We start from the raw sequence: 18,867 nt of genomic DNA, 5'->3' as shown, positions 1-18,867 counted from the left end.
AGTCAGCCTCAGAGAAATTAGATTTGGATGGTTGAAAAGACCTTGAAGTAGAAGGTCCTGTCTCAGCGGCAGAGTCCATGGTGGAAAGGATGACATGTCCACCAGATCTGCATACCAAGTCCTGCGTGGCCACGCAGGCGCTATCAAGATCACCAATGCTCTCTCCTGCTTGATTTTGTCAATCAGACGAGGGAGCAGAGGAAACAATGGAAACACATAAGCCAGGTTAAAGGACCAAGGCGCTGCTAGAGCATCTATCAGCGTTGCCTTGGGGTCCCTGGACCTGGATCCGTAACAAGGAAGTTTGACGTTCTAGCGAGACGCCATGAGATCCAGTTCTGGTTTGCCCCAACGATGAATCAATTGTGCAAACATCTCCGGATGGAGTTCACACTCCCCCGGATGAAAAGTCTGTCGACTTAGAAAATCCGCCTCTCAGTTCTCTACACCTGGGATATGGATAGCTAATAGGTGGCAAGAGTGAATCTCTGCCCAGCGAATTATCTTTGAGACTTCTAACATCGCTAGGGAACTCCTTGTTCCCCCTTGATGGTTGATTTAAGCCACAGTCGTGATGTTGTCCGACTGAAATCTTATGAACCTCATTGTCGCTAGCTGAGGCCAAGCCTGAAGAGCATTGAATATCACTCTTAGTTCCAGAATGTTTATCGGAAGGAGTGTCTCCTCCTGAGTTCACGATACCCGAGCCTTCAGGGAGTTCCAGACTGCCCCCCAGCCTAGAAGGCTGGCATCTGTCGTTACAATTGTCCAATCTGGCCTGCGAAAGGTCATACCTTTGGACAGATGGACCCGAGATAGCCACCAGAGAAGAGAATCCCTGGTCTCTTGATCCAGATTTAGTAGAGGGGACAAATCTGTGTAATCCCCATTCCACTGGCTGAGCATGCAGAGTTGCAGCAGTCTGAGATGTAGGCGGGTGAACGTCCATTGCCGCTACCATTAAGCCGATTACTTCCATACACTGAGCCACCGAAGGGCGAGGAGTGGAATAAAGAACACGGCAGGAATTTAGAAGTTTTGATAACCTGGTCTCTGTCAGGTAAATCCTCATTTCTACAGAATCTATTAGAGTTTCCAGAAAGGATACTCTTGTGAGAGGGGATAGAGAACTCTTTTCTTCGTTCACCTTTCACCCATGCGACCTCAGAAATGCCAGAACTATGTCCGTATGACACTTGGCAATTTTGAAATTTGACGCCTGTATCAGAATGTCGTCTAAATAAGGGGCCACTGCTATGCCCCGCGGCCTTAGGACCGCCAGAAGTGACCCCAGAACCTTCGTAAAGATTCTTGGGGCTGTAGCTAACCCAAATGGAAGAGCTACAAACTGGTAATGCCTGGCTAGGAAGGCAAACCTGAGAAACCGATGATGATCTTTGTGTATTGGAATGTGAAGATACGCATCCTTTAAATCCACTGTAGTCATGTATTGACCCTCCTGGATCATAGGCAGGATGGTACGAATAGTCTCCATCTTGAATGATGGGACCCTGAGAAATTTGTTTAAGATCTTGAGATCTAAGATTGGTCTGAAGGTTCCCTCTTTTTTGGGAACCACAAACAGATTTGAATAGAATCCTTGTCCCTGTTCCTCCTTTGGAACTGGGTGGATCACTCCCATAACTAGAAGGTCTTGAACACAGTGTAAAAATGCCTCTCTCTTTATCTGGTTTGTAGATAATTGTGAAAGGTGAAATCTCCCTTTTGGAGGAGAAGCTTTGAAGTCCAGAAGATATCCTTGGGATACAATTTCCAACGCCCAGGGATCCTGGACATCTCTTGCCCAAGCCTGGGGGAAGAGCGAAAGTCTGCCCCTACTAGATCCGTTACCGGATAGGGGGCTGATACTTCATGCTGTCTTAGGGGCAGCAGCAGGCTTTTTGGCCTGCTTCCCTTTGTTCCAGGTCTGGTTAGGTCTCCAGACCGATTTGGACTGGGCAAAAGTTCCCTCTTGTTTAGCATTAGAGGAAGTTGATGCCGCACTCGCCTTGAAGTTTCGAAAGGCACGAAAATTAGACTGTTTGGCCCTTGATTTGGACCTATCCTGAGGAAGGGCATGACCTTTTCCTCCAGTGATATCAGAAATGATCTCCTTCAAACCAGGCCCGAATAGGGTTTGCCCCTTGAAGGGAATGTTAAGCAGCTTAGACTTTGAAGTAACGTCAGCTGACCATGATTTAAGCCATAGCGCCCTGCGCGCTTGAATAGCAAAACCAGAATTTTTAGCCGTTAGTTTAGTCAAATGAACAATGGCATCAGAAACCAAAGAATTGGCTAGCTTAAGTGCTCTAAGCTTGTCAAATATGTCATCCAATGGGGTCTCTACCTGTAAAGCCTCTTCCAGAGACTCAAACCAGAAAGCCACAGCAGCAGTGACTGGGGCAATGCATGCAAGGGGCTGTAGAATAAAACCTTGTTGAATAAACATTTTCTTAAGGTAACCCTCTAACTTTTTATCCATTGGATCTGAGAAAGCACAACTGTCCTCGACAGGGATAGTAGTACGCTTAGCTAGGGTAGAAACTGCTCCCTCCACCTTAGGGACTGTCTGCCATAAGTCCCGTGTGGTGGCATCTATTGGAAACATTTTCTTAAAAATAGGAGGGGGAGAGAACGGCACACCTGGTCTATCCTATTCCTTAGTAATAATTTCTGTAAACCTTTTAGGTATTGGAAAAACATCAGTGCACACCGACACTGCATAGTATTTGTCCAATCTACACAATTTTTCTGGCACTGCAATTGTATCACAGTCATTCAGAGCAGCTAAAACCTCCCTGAGCAACACGAGGAGGTGTTCAAGCTTAAATTTAAATGTAGACCTATCAGAATCAGGTTGAATCTTTTTCCCTGAGTCAGAAACATCACCCACAGAAAGTAGCTCTCCTTCCTCAGCTTCTGTATATTGTGAGGGAGTATCAGACATAGCTCTTAAAGCGTCAGTATGCTCTGTATTTCTTCTAACTCCAGAGCTATCTCGCTTTCTTCTAAACCCAGGTAGTCTGGATAATACCGCTGACAGTGTATTATCCATGACCGCCGCCATGTCTTGTAAAGTAAACGCTATGGACGCACTAGATGTACTTGGCGCCATTAGAGCGTGAGTCCCTTGAGCGGGAGTCAAAGGGTCTGACACGAGGGGCGAGTTAGTCGGCATAACTTCCCCCTCGTCAGATTCCCCTGGTGATACATTTTTTAAAGACAGAATATGATCTTTATTACTTAAAGTGAAATCAGTACATTTGGAACACATTCTAAGAGGGGGTTCCACAATGGCTTCTAAACATAATGAACAAGGAGTTTCCTCTATGTCAGACATGTTTAAACAGACTAGCAATGAGACCAGCAAGCTTGGAAAACACTTTAAATCAAGTTAACAAGCAAAAAATAAAAACGGTACTGTGCCTTTAAGAGAAACAATTTTTGTCAGAATTTGAAAAACAGTGAAAAAGGCAGTAATTCAAACAAAATTTTTACAGTGTGTATAATAAGCAAACAGAGCATTGCACCCACTTGCAAATGGATGATTAACCCCTTAGTTCAAAAAACGAATCAAAAAAACGATAGACGTTTTTTAACAGCACACCAAACTGCCACAGCCTTGATGTGGGCCTACCTTCACCAACAAACGATTTTGGAAAGCCTAAGAGCCCTTTAGAGAGGTCCTATAGCATTCAGGGGACTCCTGGAGGAAGCTGGATGTCTCAGTCTGTAAAAGTTACTGCGCAAAAAAAGCGCTAAATTAGGCCCCTCCCACTCATAGTAACACAGTGGAAAGCCTCAGGAAACTGTTTCTAGGCAAATTTAAGCCAGCCATGTGGAAAAAAACTAGGCCCCAATAAAGTTTTATCACCAAAGTATATATAAAAACGTTTAAACATGCCAGCAAACGTTTTATATTGTAAATCTATAAGAGTATTACCTCAGAAAGTAAGCATGATACCAGTCGCTATTAAATCACTGTATTCAGGCTTACCTTACATAAATCTGGTGTCAGCAGCATTTTCTAGCATTCACACCTTCTAGAAAAAAAATTAACTGCACATACCTCATAGCAGGATAACCTGCACGCCATTCCCCCGCTGAAGTTACCTCTCTCTTCAGTCATGTGTGAGAACAGCAATGGATCTTAGTTACAACCTGCTATGATCATAGAAATCACAGGCAGATTCTTCTATTTTTCTGCCTGGGACAAAATAGTACAACTCCGGTACCATTTCAAAATAACAAACTTTTGATTGAAGTAAAAAAACCACTACGTTACACCCTTCTCTCTTACTACCTCCATGTTTGTTGAGAGTTGCAAGAGAATGACTGGATATGGCAGTTAGGGGAGGAGCTATATAGCAGCTCTGCTGTGGGTGATCCTCTTGCAACTTCCTGTTGGGAAGGAGAATATCCCACAAGTAATGGATGATCCGTGGACTGGATACACCTTACAAGAGAAATACTTACAGACTCTGCTTTATTAAGCCCTTAACATACTTGAAAGTTACAATTGTATTACCTCTTTTCTGTCTTTCCTCTAAGTTATACATAATTAGGTAATTGAGCCTTATTTAGTATTTTTTAGACCTTTTCCTATTTTAGTTGCCTCCTTTAAACAGTTTTCAGTTTATTTATATCCTTCTAGAGATATGGCGTCCGACACTGCACAGAGTCATCAAATTGAGGCCTAAACTAGTGATCTGTAAAGTGGCATAAAAACATAATATTTCTGCTGCAAATACCGCAGGTTGCCTCACTATTTATTTTCTGAAAAACGGGTAGTGCTTTCTATCACTCTTCCTGAGCAAATCCCCTAATTGTAAGATAGATGGTCTCCTAAGATATCAGCAAATACTTATTGCAAGGGTGGCAGAAAATCTGCTTTTAAAGGGCATTTTTGTATTGGCCATAACTTTTTTCTATAATAACTATGCAGACCCACACGCTCATTACCTGTTTGGGTTAACGGTATGTATGTGTGATCGAGTCTTTGTTACTCTCTGGCTGTCTAAATATGACTAAACAAATTTCCATTTTTTACTTATTTAGGCATCAAAATTTAGTGATTTACAGCGAGTAACCGTTTTATTTTCTTCCTGGGTACTCTCACATGGGTAGTTTATCCATCAGTGTTAAAAAAGAATCATCTTGTTACTCTCAGTCATTCAGTGTTGAAAAGAAATCTCAAAAATAATCAATATGACAACTGCTTTTTCAGGGCAATGTCAATGTGAGACCAATTTTAAAAATCTAAAATATATTGGATTAGGTAGCTCTTTATACACCCTCCAATGGTTACTAGCAGACCACTGAACCTTGAAGGCCTAAATATGTAGAAAATTGAGGTTTGTTTAGTCATATTTAGACAGCCATAGAGATACTGTGGAGATGTATAGCTCTTATAGAAAAACAGGTTATGGTCAATCCAAAAAATGCCCCAAAGAGGCGATTTTATGCCACCCTTGCAACAAGTAATTGCTTGTATCTCAGGAGAACATTTTGGGGATTTTGCTCAGGAAGGGCGATAGAATGAAAGCTCTTACCAATTTTTAGAAAAATAAAATCTTTAGATCCCAGTCATTTGTCAAGTTCTTCAAACTGTATGATATCTCTTCTCATTTGATGAGAACATCAACTCTATGAATAATTTTGGTATAATCTGCAAATAAACATTCATTGCCCTTTACTGATATTACTGATAAATATGTTAAACAAAACAGGCCCTAGAACTGATCCCTGAGGAACACCACTAGTGACTGCCACTCCACTTAATGCACGACACTGACGTCTATCCTTAAACCAGAATTATATCCAATTCACACACAAAAGAACAAACAACGTTCAAGGTATTGAGAATAATGAAACCTTCACAAACAGAATTATAGAATGCAAAGGTAACATAAATGCAGAAAAAAATAATTAGACGTAAAACATCAGGTTGAAAATGAGAAAACGTGTACATTTGGGTTTGCAAGAGCTTATCAAAACGCTGAACCAGCCTCAAGCAGTCAGACGCAAAGCATCAACGACCATTATATAGAAGGTCCAGGATTTGTTCATAGGCATTTTAAATATAGAAGAGAAAAGCAGAGGCCAAGAGGACAGAACTCCCACTATCTATGCTTCATCTTAAAGAATCAATTTATATGAAGAAAAAGAGAACAGAGAGAGAAAGAGTGATAAAAAATAAACAATGAAAAGAAAGAGTGACAGAAATTAATGGAAGGAAGAAATAGAGAGAGGAAAAGGGTAAGGGACGAGAAAATCAGAGATCAAGGAAAGAGATAGTGTAAAGGAGAAAGAGGAATGAATGAATGAAAGTGAGAGAGGAAGGAAGGTGTGAGTGTGAAGAAGGAAAGAGTTTGAGGTAAAGTGGAAGGAAAGATAAAAAGGAATGCAAGAGGAAGGAATGAAAGGGTAAGGAACGAGAGAGAGGAGGGTAGGAATGAACTAAGGTGAGAAAGGAATGAATGGAGAGAGAGAGAGAGAGAGAGAGAGAGAGAGAGAAAGGAAAGAGAGAGGGAGAAGGAATTAAACAATGTGAGAATTTAATGAATTGAGAGAGAGAAAGGAAAGAGAGAGAGAGAGAGAGAGAGAGAGAGAGAGAGAGAGAAGTAATGAAACACTCTGAGAAAGGAATGAATTGAGAGAGAGAAAGGAAAGAGAGAGAGAGATAGAGAGAGAGAAGGAATGAAACACTCTGAGAAAGGAATTAATTGAGAGAAAGGAAAGAGAGAGAGAGAGAGAGAGAGAGATAGATAAAGAATTGAAACAATGTGGCAAATGAATAAAAGGAGAGAGGGAGAAGGAATGAAACAAGGTGAGAAAGGAATGAATGGAGAGAGAGAGAGAGAGAGAGAGAGAGAGAGAAAGGAAAGAGAGAGAGGGAGAGAAAGAGAGAGAGAGAGAGAGAGAGAGAGAGGGAGAAGGAATGAAACAAGGTGAGAAAGGAATGGAGAGAGAGAGAGAGAGAGAGAGAATGAAACAAGGTGAGAAAGGAATGGAGAGAGTGAGAGAGAGAAAGGAAAGAGAGAGAGAGAGAAGGAATGAAACAAGGTGAAAAAGGAATGAATGGAGAGACAAAAAGGAAAGAGAGAATGAAACAAGGTGAGAAAAGAATGAATGGAGAGAGAAAGGAGAGAGAGAGAGAGAGAGAGAGAAAGAGAAGGAATGAAACAAGGTGACAAAGGAATGAATGAAGAGAGAGAGAGAGAGAGAGAGAGAGAGAGAGAATGAAACAATGTGAGAAAGTGAGAAAGGAATACATTGAGAGTGAGAAAGGAAAGAGAAAGGAAAGACAGAGAGAAGGAATGAAACAATGTGAGAAAGGAATGAATTGAGAGATAGAAAGGAAAGAGAGAGAGAGAGAGAGAGAGAGAGAGAGAGAGAGAGAAAGGAATGAAACAAGGTGAGAAAGGAATGGAGAGAGATAGAGAGACAGAGAGAGAGAGAGAAGGAATAAAACAAGGTGAGAAAGGAATGAATGGGGAAAGAGAGAGGAAAGAGATAGAGAGAGAGACAGAGAGAGAGAGAGAATGAAACAAGGTGAGAAAAGAATGAATGGCGAGAGAGAAAGGAGAGAGAGAGAGAGAAGGAATGAAACAATGTGAGAAAGGAATGAATGGAGATAGAGAAGGAATGAAACAATGTGAGAAAGGAATGAATGGAGAGAGAGAAAGGCGAGAGAGAAAGGGGAGAGAGAGAGAGAGACGGAGAAGAAATGAAACAAGGTGAGAAAGGAATGAATGGAGAGAGAAAGGAAAGAGGGAGACAGACAGAGAGAGAGACAGAGAGAGAGAGGGATGGAGAAAAAAATGAAACAAGGTGAGAAAGGAATGAATGGAGAGAAAAAGGAAAGAGAGAGAGAGAGAGAGAGAGAGAGAGGGAGGGAGAAAAAATGAAACAAGGTGAGAAAGGAATGAATGGAGAGAAAAAGGAAAGAGAGAGAGAGAGAGAGAGAGAGAGAGAGAGGGAGGGAGAAAAAATGAAACAAGGTGAGAAAGGAATGAATGGCGAGAGAAAGGAAGGTATATGGTCAGGATATGCCGTCTTACCTAGGTTTAGGAGATTCTGGTAATTCTCTTTCATCACATTCTTGTAAAGATCCTTTTGTTCCTCTTTTAGACAGTCCCATTCCTCTTTGGTGAAGTAAATTGCAACATCATCAAATTTAAGTTCCTAAAAAACAAAATCTTCTCATTTAAATTCCAAGGGCCAGATAACAAGTGGAGTGCAAAAACATTTGTGCAGGAGCAATAAGGGGTTTGCGCTTGTCGGGTTTACTGCTGGTATTACAAGTAAAAAGGAAATGCAATTGCTTGAGCGACTTCAAAGCTGTGGTTAACTGTTTCGCGAAACAAGAAATGTATCACAAAACACATCAAAAATACATTACAAAGTAAAGTTACACTCATAATAACATTGTCTAATCTAAATGCCTTACACAGTACAGTTACACACATAATAACACTATATAATAAATATACCTTATACAGTACAGTTACACACATAATAACACTATATAATAAATATACCTTATACAGTACAGTTACACACATAATAACAGTATATAATAAATATACCTTATACAGTACAGTTACACTCATAATAACACTATCTAATAAATGTACATTACACAGTACAGTTACACACATAGTAACACTGTCTAATAAATGTACATTACACAGTACAGTTACACACATAATAACACTATCTAATAAATGTACATTACACAGTACAGTTAAACACATAATAACACTATTTAATAAATATACATTACACAGTACAGTTACACACATAATAACACCATCTAATAAATATACATTACACAGTACAGTTACACTCATATTAACACTATCTAATAAATATACATTACACAGTACAGTTACAAACATAACACTATATAATAAATATACATTACACAGTACAGTTACACACATAATAACACTAATAAATATACATTACACAGTACAGTTACACACATAATAACACTATCTAATAAATATACATTACACCGTACAGTTACACTCATAATAACACTATCTAATAAATATACATTACACAGTACAGTTACACACATAACACTATTTAATAAATATACATTACACAGTACAGTTATACACATAATAACACTATATAATAAATATACCTTATACAGTACAGTTACACTCATAATAACACTATCTAATAAATATACATTACACAGTACAGTTACACACATAATAACACTGTCTAATAAATATACATTACACAGTACAGTTACACACATAATAACACCATCTAATAAATATACATTACACAGTACAGTTACACTCATAACAACACTGTTTAATAAATATACATTACACAGAACAGTTACACTCATATTAACACTGTCTAATAAATATACATTACACAGTAGTTACACACATAATAACACTGTCTAATAAATATACATTACACAGTACAGTTACACACATAATACCACTATCTAATAAATATACATTACACAGTACAGTTACACACATAATAACACTATCTAATAAATGTACATTACACAGTACAGTTACACACAATATAACACTATCTAATAAATATACATTACACAGTACAGTTACACACATAATAACACTGTCTAATAAATATACCTTACACAGTACAGTTACACACATAATAACAATATCTAATAAATGTACATTACACAGTACAGTTACACAATATAACACTATCTAATAAATATACATTACACAGTACAGTTAAACACATAATAACATTATCTAATAAATATACATTACACAGTACAGTTACACACATAATAACACTGTCTAATAAATATACATTACACAGTACAGTTACACTCATAATAACACTGTCTAATAAATATACATTACACAGTACAGTTACACTCATAATAACACTATCTAATAAATATACATTACACAGTACAGTTACACACATAATAACACTATCTAATAAATATACATTACACAGTACAGTAACATTCATATTAACACTATCTAATAAATATACATCGCACAGTACAGTTACACACATAATAACATTATCTAATAAATATACATTACACAGTACAGTTACACACATAATAATACCATCTAATAAATATACATTACACAGTACAGTTACACACATAATAACACTATCTAATAAATATACATTACATAGTACAGTTACACATATAATAACACTGTCTAATAAATATACATTACACCGTACAGTTACACACATAATAACACTATCTAATAAATATACATTACACAGTACAGTTACACTCATAATAACACTATCTAATAAATATACATTACACAGTACAGTTAAACTCATAATAACACTATCTAATAAATATACATTACAGAGTACAGTTGCACACATAATAACACTGTCTAATAAATATACATTACACAGTACAGTTACACACATAATAACACTGTCTAAAATATATACATTACACAGTACAGTTACACACATAACACCATCTAATAAATATACATTACACAGTACAGTTACACACATAATAACACTATCTAATAAATATACATTACAAAGTAAAGTTACACTCATAATAACATTGTCTAATCTAAATGCCTTACACAGTACAGTTACACACATAATAACACTATATAATAAATATACCTTATACAGTACAGTTACACACATAATAACACTAATAAATATACATTACACAGTACAGTTACACACATAAAAACACTGTCTAATAAATATACATTACACAGTACAGTTACACACATAATAACACCATCTAATAAATATACATTACACAGTACAGTTACACACATAATACCACTATCTAATAAATATACATTACACAGTACAGTTACACACATAATAACACTATTTAATAAATATACATTACACAGTACAGTTACACACATAACACTGTCTAATAAATATACATTACACAGTACAGTTACACACATAATAACACTGTTTGATAAATATACATTACACAGTACAGTTACACACATATTAACACCATCTAATAAATATACATTACACAGTATAGTTACACACATAATAAAACTGTTTAATAAATATACATTACACAGTACAGTTACACTCATAATAACACTGTCTAATAAATATTCATTACACAGTACAGTTACACACATAATAACACTATCTAATAAATATACATTACACAGTACAGTTACACACATATTAACACTATCTAATAAATATACATTGCACAGTACAGTTACACACATAATAACACTATCTAATAAATATACATTACACAGTACAGTTACACACATAATAACACTATCTAATAAATATACATTACACAGTACAGTTACACACATAATAACACTATCTAATAAATATACCTTATACAGTACAGTTACACACATAATAACACTGTCTAATAAATATACATTACACAGTACAGTTACACACATAATAACACTGTCTAATAAATATACATTACACAGTACAGTTACACACATAATAACACTGTCTAATAAATATACATTACACAGTACAGTTACACTCATATTAACACCATCTAATAAATATACATTACACAGTACAGTTACACACATAATAACACTGTTTAATAAATATACATTACACAGTACAGTTACACACATATTAACACCATCGAATAAATATACATTACACAGTATAGTTACACACATAATAACACTGTTTAATAAATATTCATTACACAGTACAGTTACACACAAAATAACACCATCTAATAAATATACATTACACAGTACAGTTACACACATAATAACACTGTTTAATAAATATACATTACACAGTACAGTTACACACATAACACTATCTAATAAATATACATTACACAGTACAGTTACACACATATTAACACTATCTAATAAATATACATTACACAGTACAGTTACACACATAATAACACTATCTAATAAATATACATTACACAGTACAGTTACACACATAATAACACTATCTAATAAATATACATTACACAGTACAGTTAGACACATAATAACACTATCTAATAAATATACATTACACAGTACAGTTACACACATAATAACACTATCTAATAAATATACCTTATACAGTACAGTTATACACATAATAACACTATCTAATAAATATACATTACACAGTACAGTTACACACATAATAACACTGTCTAATAAATATACATTACACAGTACAGTTACACACATAATAACACTGTCTAATAAATATACATTACACACTACAGTTAAACTCATATTAACACCATCTAATAAATATACATTACACAGTACAGTTACACACATAATAACACTGTTTAATAAATATACATTACACAGTACAGTTACACACATATTAACACCATCTAATAAATATACATTACACAGTACAGTTACACACATAATAACACTGTTTAATAAATATTCATTACACAGTACAGTTACACACAAAATAACACCATCTAATAAATATACATTACACAGTACAGTTACACACATAATACCACTATCTAATAAATATACATTACACAGTACAGTTACACACATAACACTATCTAATAAATATACATTACACAGTACAGTTACACACATATTAACACTATCTAATAAATATACATTACACACTACAGTTACACACATAATAACACTATCTAATAAATATACATTACACAGTACAGTTACACACATAATAACACTATCTAATAAATATACATTACACAGTACAGTTACACACATAATAACACTATCTAATAAATATACATTACACAGTACAGTTACACACATAATAACACTATCTAATAAATATACATTACAAAGTAAAGTTACACTCATAATAACATTGTCTAATCTAAATGCCTTACACAGTACAGTTACACACATAATAACACTATATAATAAATATACCTTATACAGTACAGTTACACACATAATAACACTAATAAATATACATTACACAGTACAGTTACACACATAATAACACTATCTAATAAATATACATTACACAGTACAGTTACACACATAATAACACTATCTAATAAATATACATTACACAGTACAGTTACACACATATTAACACTGTCTAATAAATATACATTACACAGTACAGTTACACACATAATAACACTATCTAATAAATATACATTACACAGTACAGTTACACACATAATAACACTGTTTAATAAATATACATTACACAGTACAGTTACACACATAACACTATCTAATAAATATACATTACACAGTACAGTTACACACATATTAACACTATCTAATAAATATACATTACACAGTACAGTTACACACATAACAACACTATCTAATAAATATACATTACACAGTACAGTTACACACATAATAACACTGTTTAATAAATATGCATTACACAGTACAGTTACACACATAATACCACTATCTAATAAATATACATTACACAGTACAGTTACACACATAATAACACTATTTAATAAATATACATTACACAGTACAGTTACACACATAACACTGTCTAATAAATATACATTACACAGTACAGTTACACACATAATAACACTGTTTGATAAATATACATTACACAGTACAGTTACACACATATTAACACCATCTAATAAATATACATTACACAGTATAGTTACACACATAATAAAACTGTTTAATAAATATACATTACACAGTACAGTTACACTCATAATAACACTGTCTAATAAATATTCATTACACAGTACAGTTACACACATAATAACACTATCTAATAAATATACATTACACAGTACAGTTACACACATATTAACACTATCTAATAAATATACATTGCACAGTACAGTTACACACATAATAACACTATCTAATAAATATACATTACACAGTACAGTTACACACATAATAACACTATCTAATAAATATACATTACACAGTACAGTTACACACATAATAACACTATCTAATAAATATACCTTATACAGTACAGTTACACACATAATAACACTGTCTAATAAATATACATTACACAGTACAGTTACACACATAATAACACTGTCTAATAAATATACATTACACAGTACAGTTACACACATAATAACACTGTCTAATAAATATACATTACACAGTACAGTTACACTCATATTAACACCATCTAATAAATATACATTACACAGTACAGTTACACACATAATAACACTGTTTAATAAATATACATTACACAGTATAGTTACACACATAATAACACTGTTTAATAAATATTCATTACACAGTACAGTTACACACAAAATAACACCATCTAATAAATATACATTACACAGTACAGTTACACACATAATAACACTGTTTAATAAATATACATTACACAGTACAGTTACACACATAACACTATCTAATAAATATACATTACACAGTACAGTTACACACATATTAACACTATCTAATAAATATACATTACACAGTACAGTTACACACATAATAACACTATCTAATAAATATACATTACACAGTACAGTTACACACATAATAACACTATCTAATAAATATACATTACACAGTACAGTTACACACATAATAACACTATCTAATAAATATACCTTATACAGTACAGTTATACACATAATAACACTATCTAATAAATATACATTACACAGTACAGTTACACACATAATAACACTGTCTAATAAATATACATTACACAGTACCGTTACACACATAACACTGTCTAATAAATATACATTACACAGTACAGTTACAAACATATTAACACCATCTAATAAATATACATTACACAGTATAGTTACACACATAATAACACTGTTTAATAAATATTCATTACACAGTACAGTTACACACAAAATAACACCATCTAATAAATATACATTACACAGTACAGTTACACACATAATAACACTGTTTAATAAATATACATTACACAGTACAGTTACACACATAACACTATCTAATAAATATACATTACACAGTACAGTTACACACATATTAACACTATCTAATAAATATACATTACACAGTACAGTTACACACATAATAACACTATCTAATAAATATACATTACACAGTACAGTTACACACATAATAACACTATCTAATAAATATACATTACACAGTACAGTTACACACATAATAACACTATCTAATAAATATACATTACACAGTACAGTTACACACATAATAACACTATCTAATAAATATACATTACAAAGTAAAGTTACACTCATAATAACATTGTCTAATCTAAATGCCTTACACAGTACAGTTACACACATAATAACACTATATAATAAATATACCTTATACAGTACAGTTACACACATAATAACACTAATAAATATACATTACACAGTACAGTTACACACATAATAACACTGTCTAATAAATATACATTACACAGTACAGTTACACACATAATAACACCATCTAATAAATATACATTACACAGTACAGTTACACACATAATAACACTATCTAATAAATATACATTACACAGTACAGTTACACACATAATAACACTATCTAATAAATATACATTACACAGTACAGTTACACACATAACAACACTATCTAATAAATATACATTACACAGTACAGTTACACACATAATAACACTGTTTAATAAATATGCATTACACAGTACAGTTACACACATAATACCACTATCTAATAAATATACATTACACAGTACAGTTACACACATAATAACACTATTTAATAAATATACATTACACAGTACAGTTACACACATAACACTGTCTAATAAATATACATTACACAGTACAGTTAAACACATAACACTGTTTGATAAATATACATTACACAGTACAGTTACACACATATTAACACCATCTAATAAATATACATTACACAGTATAGTTACACACATAATAAAACTGTTTAATAAATATACATTACACAGTACAGTTACACTCATAATAACACTGTCTAATAAATATTCATTACACAGTACAGTTACACACATAATAACAATATCTAATAAATATACATTACACAGTACAGTTACACACATATTAACACTATCTAATAAATATACATTGCACAGTACAGTTACACACATAATAACACTATCTAATAAATATACATTACACAGTACAGTTACACACATAATAACACTATCTAATAAATATACATTACACAGTACAGTTACACACATAATAACACTATCTAATAAATATACCTTATACAGTACAGTTATACACATAATAACACTATCTAATAAATATACATTACACAGTACAGTTACACACATAATAACACTGTCTAATAAATATACATTACACAGTACAGTTACACACATAATAACACTGTCTAATAAATATACATTACACAGTACAGTTACACTCATTAACACCATCTAATAAATATACATTACACAGTACAGTTACACACATAATAACACTGTTAAATAAATATACATTACACAGTACAGTTACACACATATTAACACCATCTAATAAATATACATTACACAGTATAGTTACACACATAATAACACTGTTTAATAAATATTCATTACACAGTACAGTTACACACAAAATAACACCATCTAATAAATATACATTACACAGTACAGTTACACACATAATAACACTGTTTAATAAATATACATTACACAGTACAGTTACACACATAACACTATCTAATAAATATACATTACACAGTACAGTTACACACATATTAACACTATCTAATAAATATACATTACACAGTACAGTTACACACATAATAACACTATCTAATAAATATACATTACACAGTACAGTTACACACATAATAACACTATCTAATAAATATACATTACACAGTACAGTTACACACATAATAACACTATCTAATACATATACCTTATACAGTACAGTTACACACATAACACTATCTAATAAATATACATTACACACTACAGTTACTCTCGTAATAACACTATCTAATAAATATACATTACACAGTACAGTTACACACATAATAACACTATCTAATAAATATACATTACACAGTACAGTTACACACATAATAACACTGTCTAATAAATATAGATTACACAGTACAGTTACACACATAATAACACTATCTAATAAATATACATTACACAGTACAGTTACACACATAATAACACTATCTAATAAATATACATTACACAGTACAGTTACACACATAATAACACTATCTAATAAATATACATTACACAGTACAGTTACACACATAATAACACTGTCTAATAATATACATTACACAGTACAGTTATACACATAATAACACTATCTAATAAATATACATTACACAGTACAGTTACACACATAATAACACTATCTAATAAATATACATTACACAGTACAGTTACACACATAATAACACTATCTAATAAATATACATTACAGAGTACAGTTATACACATAATAACACTATCTAATAAATATACATTACACAGTACAGTTACACACATAATAACACTGTCTAATAAATATACATTACACAGTACAGTTACAAAAAAGGCAGCTAAGGGCTTTAACATAGAGATACTTACATATACATGTCTAAATATGGGTGTGTATGTGTGTGTGTATATGTATTTATGTGTTTATATATGTATAGATGTATTTACAGACATATATAAACACATATGTACAGTACACATGTATAGATGTATGTGTGTGTGTTTATATGTATTTATGTGTTTATATATGTATAGATGTATTTACAGACATAAACAGATATGTACACATGTATAGATGTATGTGTGTGTGTTTATATGTATTTATGTGTTTATATATGTATAGATGTATTTACAGACATATATAAACACATATGTACACATGAATAGATGTATGTGTGTGTGTTTATATGTATTTATGTGTTTATATATGTATAGATGTATTTACAGACATATATAAACACATATGTATACATGAATAGATGTATGTGTGTGTGTTTATATGTATTTATGTGTTTATATATGTATAGATGTATTTACAGACATATATAAACACATATGTACACATGTATAGATGTATATTGTAACAAAATACCATCAGATATATGTAGAAATATGTTTTTATGAATAAATAGAACATATTCTGCTATGTGAAGAACATTAAAATGTGAAATATTCATATTTTCATGTCAGGTTAGCAAACTTGAGAATATGTGATCTGGTTTGCACAAGAGTGGGGTGTTAGTTTTTTCACAACTATTTTTTCTCCATTAACTTCTATGCAAAATTCTAACAAGCTTATTGCGCTAATCGGGTTAGCGTGCGAGCAAAAACTTTACTTTAAACTCATAATACAGGCACAACCCAACAAGTGCAAAAAACTTACTTCTAGCCCAGTTAACACTCTAGCGGGTGCATTAATTAGCGCTCCACTTGTAATGGGGCCCTAAATCTATAGACCATAGCACATTAAACTGCGTAATCTCCAGACATATAACAGATACAAAATGACATCTTTACCTCTCCACTCAGTTTGTAAATCTCAGAGGGATCCTTCAAAATGTTCTCAATTATCTCTAATTCCTTATTCATCTTCACAAAATGATATTAGAGACTCCCGGGAAAGTGCGGTCTTCACAGAATCCTATTGTAAAGCAGACAGAAAATATGCAGGTTTATTAAATGGCCAAGCAGCTTATAGAAGTCTTTCATGATCATTGTAGGCAACGATGCACAACATAGTACCATAAAAGTCACATTTCTTTCATGATCATTGTAGGCAACGATGCACAACATAGTACCATAGAAGTCACATTTCTTTCATGATCATTGTAGGCAACGATGCACAACATAGTACCATAGAAGTCACATTTCTTTCATGATCATTGTAGGCAACGATGCACAACATAGTACCATAGAAGTCACATTTCTTTCATGATCATTGTAGGCAAC

General features: G+C 33.1%; 1 protein-coding gene across 1 annotated transcript in view; it reads right to left on the bottom strand.

The window, feature by feature from the left end:
* The window catches only part of LOC128665748 (zinc finger protein 585A-like), a 202,444-nt gene that overhangs the window by 118,163 nt on the left and 65,414 nt on the right, over positions 1-18,867 (bottom strand). The window contains exons 3-4 of the mRNA XM_053719936.1: positions 18,436-18,559; positions 8,064-8,187 (exon numbers count right to left, since the gene is read on the bottom strand). Of these exons, the coding sequence (XP_053575911.1) occupies positions 8,064-8,187; positions 18,436-18,507 (196 nt within the window). The 5' untranslated portion in view covers positions 18,508-18,559. The remainder of the gene's footprint in view (positions 1-8,063; positions 8,188-18,435; positions 18,560-18,867) is intronic.

The sequence above is a fragment of the Bombina bombina genome, chromosome 7 (assembly GCF_027579735.1).
Source record: "Bombina bombina isolate aBomBom1 chromosome 7, aBomBom1.pri, whole genome shotgun sequence".
NCBI classification, from domain to species: Eukaryota; Metazoa; Chordata; class Amphibia; order Anura; family Bombinatoridae; genus Bombina; species Bombina bombina.
Note: the sequence above shows the minus strand (reverse complement) of the source record. Positions and strands in the feature narration are given on the sequence as shown.